At 34.6% G+C, this 10,908-nt stretch overlaps 1 protein-coding gene across 2 annotated transcripts; it reads right to left on the reverse strand.

Annotated features, from left to right (window-relative positions):
• Positions 1-547: 547 nt before the first annotated feature.
• Positions 548-4,155, reverse strand: LOC129448691 (protein rapunzel-like). 2 transcript variants are annotated; one of them, XM_055211257.1, is made up of 2 exons: positions 4,058-4,155; positions 548-1,660 (listed from the first exon to the last, which is right to left on the reverse strand). In XM_055211257.1, the coding sequence occupies exon 2, from the start codon at positions 1,625-1,627 to the stop codon at positions 944-946; it is 684 nt and encodes a 227-aa protein (XP_055067232.1). In that variant the 5' UTR covers positions 1,628-1,660; positions 4,058-4,155; the 3' UTR covers positions 548-943. The 2 variants fall into 2 exon arrangements, with proteins under 2 accessions (XP_055067232.1, XP_073728805.1); XM_073872704.1 differs by lacking the exon at positions 4,058-4,155 and adding an exon at positions 2,900-3,327.
• Positions 4,156-10,908: the final 6,753 nt, after the last annotated feature.

Below are 10,908 nucleotides of genomic sequence, written 5' to 3' on the forward strand. Positions count from 1 at the left end.
ACTACAAAAAGTAATTTTGTAGTGGTTTAAATGGTTAAAGCTAATAGTTTTTATTGGTATTTTAATGAAATTTCTGTGATGGTTTCTATTGTATTTTTCAGCAGGGTAATTATAAATTTCATTCATGATGCATGATCTTTACATTTGATAGTAAAGGACATGTTATTTTAATCTGTTTTAACTGGTTCTGTTTGCCAGTTTTCATGAAATTATATTATTTTGTGTTACAGAGGCAATCTTGCAGGATTGTTTAATTTTTTTCCATCCAAGTTACACACGTCATAACTTTGCACACTTGTAGGAGTTCTTTAGGACTCTATATTTGGCAAATAAATGTTAAAATATACCTGTGGTACTGTATTTGTTAGTAATTTAGCTGGCTTTCAGTTTATGAACATACCAGAATCAAAAATGAACCTTTTAGTTTATAGAAAGGTAACATAACATGGCCACCCTGTCTGCATGGAAGTCCTATTACAGTTTTGTAAACAATACACAACGAATGACTCATAACTATGCCAGATTAGGAACAAAGCAAAACATGAACTAGGATTCAAGCAAAATTTTATTCAACTGAATTAAGTACACTTTCTGCTTGGATTTACACAGTTTTTCTTTCCATGTTGCATTTTACATCAACTCAACTTTGATCAAAGTTTACTATTGCCAGATTTATCCTGCCTTTCACACAGTTGAACCCCAGGTTTTCTCAAGGACAATGGCTTTCTCCATGAAGATTGATTTTTGCAGGCTATTGTCGTTGCAGGTAGGCCTACACTGTGGAATTGCTCTATAATGACTCGCATGCTTAGGAAAGAGTTTGGTTGAGATTTATTAAGAGCTTTCCATTACAGGGACATTAAAGTATTTCCCATTTTAAACCACACACACTTCTTAATTCAAACTTATTTATGACATTCAACCATTCAGAACATAATATGGATCAGTTTCCTTGTTCACATTGGTCTAGAGCTTCTTGCATCTTGGCTTGAATTTCAACAACCCTTTTTTTCCATTTTTCCCTCATTTCCTCCTCATCGCTTTCTGTGACCAAGGTGTAGGCCATTAGTGTTATAAGACCGATGTAGAAAAGGTGAACAATGTGTGAGCATCTGGCCTCCATCACTCTTCTGTCTCTATTGCAGTGCTCCAAGTAAACCTCCAGCAGCGGTCGTCCAAACACAGACTCTTGGTGCGTCACTCCATCATAATACACTTTTAAGCTCATATCATTCCTGTCATTCTTGTAGATCTCCACAAACTCATCTATGTGTTTCTTAGAGTTGTCCGGCTCAAGCTTCACTCTCTCCACCATGGTGTTAAAGGCTTCGTACTGATGCTTGATGATCTCCTCATATTTACCGAACGTTTCGTTGACTTCATCGATGCGCATCTGCCGAAGGGTCTGCTTGTTCTTCTCCGAGATGGTTTCCAGCTTCTCGTTAATTTGTTTGAAGTCTTGGGCCAGCTTATGGTCCTCTTCGCCCACCAGGCCTTTCCTGAACATCCCAACTACATTTGTCACAATTCCAAAGAGAGGTTCGAAAGCGGAGGCGAAGGAGGAGACCTTCTCTATGTATCCCAGCACTTTGACTGCAGTCACTATGATCTCTTGTTTACTTGCCATCTGTGAACTTTGCTGTTTGAGTCTTGTGCGGTTCTGTAATAAAAGGAAAATGATTTTAAGAAACAACAGAGACCATGATTGTAATATGTTTTGGTAACACTTAGGTCCTGATAGGCTTTCTCTGACATTTTAAACAATATTAGATTTTTATAGAGCCTTTGCTTAATTGTATTCAAATAAAATCCTTCTTTAAAGGGATAGTTCACCCAAAAATGAAAATCCTGTAATCATTTTCTCACCCTCATGTTGCTCTCAACCTGCATGAGTCCCTTCATCCCGACGAACACAAAAGACAATACTTTGATAAATGATGCACACAGTTGACGGTATCCATTGAATTCAATCGTATTTGTTTTTCCTGAAGTCAATGGTTACAATCAGCTGTGTCCTTACCATCATTTATCAAAATATCTTCTTTTGTGTTCATCAGAAAAAAGAAATTCATACAGGTTTAGATCAACATGAGAATGACAAAAAATGATGACAGAATTTGCATTTTTGGGTGAACTATCCCTTTAGAAGTATACAAAGGTTGCTGTCCAGTCCTGAATCTGTCCAGTGATGAAGATTTCCATATTTACCCTTTTCATCTTATTAACATCTTTTTTTTTTTTTATATTAATAGTACTAAAAGTGAGGCAATGCTATATAAAAGACAGATACACACACATACAGTCTTGTTCAAAATAATAGCAGTACAATGTGACTAACCAGAATAATCAAGGTTTTTAGTATATTTTTTTTATTGCTACGTGGCAAACAAGTTACCAGTAGGTTCAGCAGATTCTCAGAAAACAAATGAGACCCAGCATTCATGATATGCACGCTCTTAAGGCTGTGCAATTGGGAAATTAGTTGAATTAGTTGAAAGGGGTGTGTTCAAAAAAACAGCAGTGTGGCATTCAATCACTGAGGTCATCAATTTTGTGAAGAAACAGGTGTGAATCAGGTGGCCCCTATTTAAGGATGAAGCCAACACTTGTTGAACATGCATTTGAAAGCTGAGGAAAATGGGTCGTTCAAGACATTGTTCAGAAGAACAGCGTACTTTGATTAAAAAGTTGATTGGAGAGGGGAAAACCTATAAAGAGGTGCAAAAAATGATAGGCTGTTCAGCTAAAATGATCTCCAATGCCTTAAAATGGAGAGCAAAACCAGAGAGACGTGGAAGAAAACGGAAGACAACCATCAAAATGGATAGAAGAATAACCAGAATGGCAAAGGCTCAGCCAATGATCACCTCCAGGATGATCAAAGACAGTCTGGAGTTACCTGTAAGTACTGTGACAGTTAGAAGACGTCTGTGTGAAGCTAATCTATTTTCAAGAATCCCCCGCAAAGTCCCTCTGTTAAAAAAAGGCATGTGCAGAAGAGGTTACAATTTGCCAAAGAACACATCAACTGGCCTAAAGAGAAATGGAGGAACATTTTGTGGACTGATGAGAGTAAATTTGATCTTTTTGGGTCCAAGGGCCACAGGCAGTTTGTGAGACGACCCCCAAACTCTGAATTCAAGCCACAGTACACAGTGAAGACAGTGAAGCATGGAGGTGCAAGCATCATGATATGGGCATGTTTCTCCTACTATGATGTTGGGCCTATTTATCGCATACCAGGGATCATGGATCAGTTTGCATATGTTAAAATACTTGAAGAGGTCATGTTGCCCTATGCTGAAGAGGACATGCCCTTGAAATGGTTGTTTCAACAAGACAATGACCCAAAACACACTAGTAAATGGGCAACGTCTTGGTTCCAAACCAACAAAATGAATGTTATGGAGTGGCCAGCCCAATCTCCAGACCTTAATCCAATTGAGAACTTGTGGGGTGATATCAAAAATGCTGTTTCTGAAGCAAAACCAAGAAATGTGAATTAATTGTGGAATGTTGTTAAAGAATCATGGAGTGGAATAACAGCTGAGAGGTGCCACAAGTTGGTTGACTCCATACCACACAGATGTCAAGCAGTTTTAAAAAACTGTGGTCATACAACTAAATATTAGTTTAGTGATTCACAGGATTGCTAAATAAAATGTGAAAAAAAAATGTTTGTACAAAATAGTTTTGAGTTTGTACAGTCAAGGTAGACATTGCTATTTTTTTAACACGCCCCTTTCAACTAGTTGCCCAATTGCACAGCCTTGGGAGCGTGCATGTCATGGGTGCTGGGTCTTGTTTGTTTTCTGGGAGTCTGCTGAGCCTACTGGTGGCTTGTTTGCCACGTGGCAATGAGAAGTGTGCTGGGAACCTTGATTGTTCTGGTTGGTCACATTGTGCTGCTGTTATTTTGAACAAGACTGTACATAATTATACACAATAAACACCCATATATGATGTAAACAAAAACTTTTATTCTGCAAAGGATTAGTCGCGATTAATCGTTATGCAGCCCTAGCACGTTCAGTAAAACTGAGAAGCAGAATCTTACCTGTAATGCGTCTGTGGTTGTTCTGTTTCTAATGGGAAAGCTGCTGTTTTATAGAGCAGCAACCAATTCACTGTGGGCTTTGAGAAACACAACCCCCCTCTTTCTGTCATATAGGAGTAGGATGAGGGAGTGATTCATAGTAAATGTATAATAAAACACTTAACACTTAATTGACGGCAACAACAAAGTGAATCACTTTCAAAGAAATTCATTCCGATAATGTTTTATGAGTGAAATCCAATGTGTAAAAAAATCAGGTCACATGTTTTTCCTGTAAAGGGAGAAAAATACCACTGAACAATAAGCAAAAGATAAAAGTCAATAATTGAAGGAGATGACGCTGACAACTCTGTTCACATCCGTTGTTATTTGTACGGCTATTTTATAAATCACAACTAACTAAATAACTCATAAACAAGTTTGACAGAAATAAATTTTAATTGTGTTACATGAAAGATGTCCCATGTGTAAAAATATTTTGGTTGCAGGTATTAGTTGCACTGAAAGATTTTCCTAAATAAAATGATAAATACACAATTTATTTATGTACAAAATGAACTGTGTGGGAATAGTAAGTCGTAAAATAATGAAGTAAAATTTAATCAAAAACTTTAGTGCTTTCAAGTCAAAAATCTGAGTTCATTTAACTTAAGGGTATAAAATTAATTAAACTAAAATATTAAAGTAAAATTAACTTGAATTTATTTGCACATGTTGTAAGAAATACCCACAATCCTTTGTATCTGAATATTTGGATTTTTTAAAGCTTTTTCACAGAATCAGAACTGATAAGAACTTCAACTACTTAATTATTTGTTAATAAAATGTCATACAAGTTTAAGCTCTTATATTATTGATGTTGTTTTGTTGTAAATTATAATTTTGTGAAGTCTCTGTTCAGTTAATCAGTGTTTCCCTACATGAACCCTGTTCAGAAAATTTTATTGTATTTCTCTCCACAGTACTGACAATGCATGTTAAAAACACAGTTTTGTGTGTGTTTTACATGAGAAGGGTTCCAGTTTATTCAATGACTGACTTATAGTCAGTCATGACTCATGAATTTTTTACTACCATTTATAACACCAATAGTAATTAAGTCTATATAACTATGTTAAAGAAAATGCAGTAAATACAATCATTCAACAATAAATAAGATTTATTTCATATTTTAGGACAGCAATGCTTCAATATTAAAAAAGTAATAGACTTTATCATCTAAACAATTAAAATAAATCTAACTTCTAAAATAAAAAGAATTAAGTGACATTTACTTACTGTAATTATTTAGCAAATGTTTTTAATGCATTATTAAGTCGATTTTATTTGCTTTTAAGTTGTACTTTAAACAAAGCAGTAAATTTCACTTAAAAAAGCAAATTGTTACAAAGATGTTTTTAAGTAAATTTTACAAGTTGTTTTTTTTAGTGTGTGGCTTTTTGATTACATGTATTATTTGCTTAAAATGTCAATTCTCTTATAATTTATTCATGATCATGGCAATTTTCTTTTTGTTTTTGTAAACTATAACCTTACAAACAAATGATGTACAGGAGTAAAACTGACAGGAGAGGCTGTCGACAACTGTTCACATCAGCTGTTGCAAGAGTCAAGTTCACAACAGAAGTGGCTGTGATGTTAGACAGCTATTCATTTTGCAAACAAAGTAACAATCACATTTTATTCTATAATACATATTTGTAACAAAGAGAAGGAACGAAAATGAACTCTTATGTTGCAGTAAAAGGATTTATATCCCAAAAGGAGATTGTAGTTTCTCTTTGTAAGTACCTGGCGAAACAGAGAGAAAAAAACGTTATTTAGCAGTCTTGACATAGATATGGTTTGCACTAAATGACTTGTGATAGTTTAGGGAAAAAACAGCTAGAAAAGGGGGTGAAAATATACACATTATGCAATTCAGTAATGCTTTGCATTATACTGCACTGTTTTCCAGCAAAAGTGTGTTCATAGATGAGGTTAAGATATAGCCTAAAACTTAACACTGATATATTGGAAATATAAATGTTTCTTGATGTAACGGGTACATTATGACTCATTGGGGAATATGACTTTTGTTTCACATGAATATTATAGCATTAATATCAAGATTTCTAGAGAATCATAAACATCACACCTTCCTAATATAAAACTTCATTAATAAAAACAGTACAATAAAGATTTTGTTTTAGGCCACAAGATCAAATGGAGACTTTATAGGGTTCAGTGTCCTTGAGAGACCTGATTGTATCTTTAGAATTCTTATCTCTTGCTTTTTATCTTTTCTTTTTAATGCCAGCTTCTGGCTTAATGGCTATTGTATGTCCATGGCGAGACTCAGGTTCAATAGACTTTATGCCCAGCTCCACTACTTCCTGAACTTCAGCCAGCTCCTTTGCTGCGTCCGAAAACTCAAGGCAGTGACTCGTTGCCTCGCTGCCTCATGAGGAAATGACTTCGGAGGCATGAAGGTAGCTCAGAGAAAGACTTTCGGACACACTTCTAAGGCAGCGTGTTTGAAATTTAAACAGAGAGCGCCTTTGTGATAACTAATCACATATTTGAAAACTACAATATTAATTTCTCGCTAGAAATGCAATTAAAAGGTGTAAAAAGTGAAAATATACCTTTATTTACACTAAATTGGTGGTCCAGTCGCGTCCTTGGCCGCCATTTTATTTTTTTCGAACTTGACAGGGCTCGACCAATCACATTCTTAATGTACGTCCACACATAGGTATCTCAGGAGACAGGAAGTAAACCAAACATTGAATTCGGAGATGCCTTGATGCCTTGCTGCCTTGGAAAGCTGCCTCAGAAGGCAGCAATTTAGAGTTTTCGGACGCAGCCCTTGTTTCCTGTCTGCCCTTATTGGACAAATTGATTAATCCAGGTGTGCCTGACGTCACAACAACAACAATCAAACACACCTGAATTAATCAGTTTGTCCAATAATCTGGAACACGCAGACGGGGTTCTGTAGTCGGTGCAAAAGGTCCTTAAATCTGGAACATGCACATGTTAAGTGCCTTGAAGTGAAGGTTTGCTCTTCTGAGCTTTACCTTGTTGCAGACATCTGTGATTGCCTTTCTGGATGTGAGGTGATGCTTTAGATGGTTCTATATAGAACCTTGCCTTAAAAAGTGCTACATAGAACCTCAGTGGTGCTATAAAGAACCTTTAATTTATCAGCTGTCAGGAGGGTTATTTTTGTTATTTATGCACTTTTTTATTTTCAGCACTTTTAGAGCACTAATTAGAGAACCCTTTTGCCAAGACAAAGAACCATTTCAGCAAAAAAGGGTTCTTCAGGAAACTATGGTTTTATATAGAACCTTTGTCATTGTTTAAGAACCTTTGAAGAACCATTTTTCTTAAGAGTGTATAACTTATTTTTTATCCTGTTCCTTGTATGAATATCTAAGGAATCCTACAATTATGAAATGATTGTAAACTAAAACGCTGTCTACCCGTTCTGAACTCTTTGCAAAACTTAAATTCATGGTTTTATTCCTGTCATAAGCAAAACTACAGTCCAATCTGTCCTTTGTCCAATCACATTTTTGGGTTGTTTCAAAACCGACTGGAAGAAAATTACATATGTGCATAGTATGCACTAGTAATTTTTTTATTTAAAAAGTAATCGATAACCTACTAGATAGTGTTGCAGAGAATTTTAATTGCACCTTTGACTGAATTTTGATTATATATATTGGTTGGTTTCTTTTTACAATAAATGTAGTAAAACACATCAAGGAGCATCGACTAAATAATAAACTTAAAGTAATGTAACAAATCAAAAATATACTCTGCCTCCATTTCTATCCAAACAGAAATTAAAACATTATCGTCAGTAAACATCTACAATCTGAGGAATCTAACATCACCATGGACAGTACCCACAGGCAGCCCGACTCCTACTGATGTCACATGACTGACTATTTATTACTGTTATTCTGTATGTCAGAAGACTTAACATAGCCTCTATACTCCTTTTGAATAATGTTCATTGCATTAACTTTAGTCATTAAAGATGCCATTATATAGTCAATGTTAAAACATTTTATTGATCTTTTGCAATAAAAAGTTGCAGTAAGGGTAAGTAGAATAGTTGCATTCTCGAACACCAGAAACAAAAAGTACTACAACAACAAATTATTAGTGCTGGGCAAAGATTAATCGCGATTAATCGCATACAAAATAAAAGTGAATTTTGGCATAATATATGTGCGTGTACTGTGTCTACTTATTATGTATATTTAACCACACACACATTCATATATTCATTTCAGAATTGTTTTACTTATAAATACATTTTTTAAATTTATATTTAATATAGAATATATAAAAATATAAATAAATATATATAAACTTGTAAATGTTTCTTAAATACATACATGAATGTGTGTGTATTTATTTATACATAATAATTATACACAGCACATACTCATATATTATGACAAAAATGACTTTTATTTTGTATGCGATTAATCGCGATTAATCTTTGCCCAGCACTACAAATTATATATAAATAACAATTAAAACAGTAAGCCATCAGAACTCCAGCATACACAACTGGTCAAAACTTTTAATTATAATATAAAATATAATTTTTAAATAGATGAAAAACAGCAAATAAGAGCCCAAATTAAATGTGAACTCCTTAAAATTCATCCTAAGGTGAAACTTTAAAAAGCTTTTTGATGAAATGACACAAGTTACAAGTTCGTTAATCAGTGTTTGTTGTAGTTAACAGTAGTTACTAGATTGTTAATATTGCATTACTCATTTGTTTTTATGTACTTATTGATTAATAATGTATCAGTATGGCATTCTTTTGTTTTGTGGTACAGCCAAAACATGGTTAACAATTATCCTGCCCCCCCCCCACATTAAGTCTATCTTTCAGACTTTCAGGGGTGGTTTCCCGGACAGGGATTAGCTAAATTCCAGACTAGGCCTTAGTTTAATTAGGAAATATAACTACTTTTTAACAAACATGCCTTACTAAAAACATTACCTGTGTGCCTTTTGAGGCAAAACAAAGGCCAATGATGTATTTTAAGATATGTAAGTGCAAGTTGTTTTCAGTTTGGACAGCTCTTAAAATGTTTTAGTCTAGGACTAGTCTAATCCCTGTCCGGGAAACCGCCCCTCAGAGTCTGATTAACCTGTTAACCTTAATCCCGTTTCTGAACCCCCCACAAAAAATGTCATAGCCAAACTAAATTAACTAAAATAGATACAGTTTATTTCAGTTTCATTTTATTTAAGCAGGGACAATGCACAAAATTAACATTAACCTTGTATAAGAACAAGGAGAGATGCCTTGTTCCAGGTTGTAGCACAAGTGCTATTTTCCGCCTGTAGTCCCTTGGCAGGTCAATAACACAATAATATAAAATTCCATATAAATAAAAAACATTTAAATATAAAATTTACATCACAATCACTCTTAATTTACAATGAATACTTTCATTTTCTCAATGTACCCCCCCTCCAAAAATTAATCCCACCCAAACACAAATTATACAATAAATCCTTACCTATCCCAATTTCAATCACACACACACACACACACACACACACACACACACACACACACACACACACACACACACACACATCACAAGTGTGTACAGTTTTGTTGTGACAGTAACCAAGCTTTTATCAAACCCGAGAAGATGAATGGATTTGTAGAAGTAATAAGGTGTGTGGGGAGAGTATTCCACTGAGTTGTAGCCACAAAAGAAAAAGATGATTTACCAAAAGAAGTTCTACGATTGGGAATATTGCACTCTCCTCTAGTGGCTGATCGAGTAGCTCTTTTCTTTTCTGAGTTGAGTGCAATACTTTTTTTTAATGGAGGAGCGACACCATTATGAATTATTTTAAAAAGTAGACAAACATTTGAATACATTATTAAATTTTCAAAACTTAAGATATTGTATTTAGTCATTATTTTACAGTGGTGATATTGACGTGTTTTTTATCATGGATCTTAAGGGCTGTTTTATATAATGTTTCAAGTGGTCTCAATGCTGTCTTACTTGCTTGAGACCAACTTGTCATACAATACAAAAAGTGCGGAACAATCATTGCATTTAAATAAGTGGTTGATGCCTCAATAGTAAGAGAGTTTCTTATATGTCTGAAATTAAAAAGATTAAATTTAAGTGTACTACTCAATTTTTTTTACATGTTTTTTAAAAGTAAGAGTTGAGTCCAGGATAACACCCAGATATTTAAATTGGTCCACATTTTTAATTATATGCCCATTTGCTAAGACCTCAGGGCATTCTTTAAGTTTACATCTATTTTTAAAAAACATGGTTACAGTCTTTTCAATATTCAAAGTGAGACATGAGCTATGTAACCATTCCACAACCTTTTGCATTACATTTGTTAATTTTAAAGCATCCTCCGTAGCATTCTTCCCATGAGTGTACAGCACGGTATCATCTGCATACATCACCAAATCAATATCATTACATACTAATGGAAGGTCATTTATATATACAAAAAAGCAGCGGCCCTAAAATCGACCCTTGCGGGACCCCCATAGTACATCTTTTTAATTGGGATAATGCATTGTTCATTCGGACACACTGATGTCGTCCACTCAAGTAAGATTTAAACCAACTTTGTGTATTTAATGAAAGATTATAATGTGCCAATTTGCTTAATAATATCTCATGGTTGACCGTATCAAAAGCCTTGCTTAGATCCAAAAAAACTGCACCCACCACTCCACCTTGATCTAAATTTGTTTTAATTTGTTCAAGGAAGTAGCAGCAGGCTTGTTAAAGTTGTTATGAAGTCTTTGCACTAAAAGCATAAGTTTGGTCTCA

The sequence above is a fragment of the Misgurnus anguillicaudatus genome, chromosome 10 (genome assembly GCF_027580225.2).
Source record: "Misgurnus anguillicaudatus chromosome 10, ASM2758022v2, whole genome shotgun sequence".
Classification (NCBI taxonomy): domain Eukaryota; kingdom Metazoa; phylum Chordata; class Actinopteri; order Cypriniformes; family Cobitidae; genus Misgurnus; species Misgurnus anguillicaudatus.

Excerpts from the sequence above, each read along its gene's own strand:
- LOC129448691 (XM_055211257.1), bottom strand. The coding sequence starts at position 1,627 with ATGGCAAGTAAACAAGAGATCATAGTGACTGCAGTCAAAGTGCTGGGA.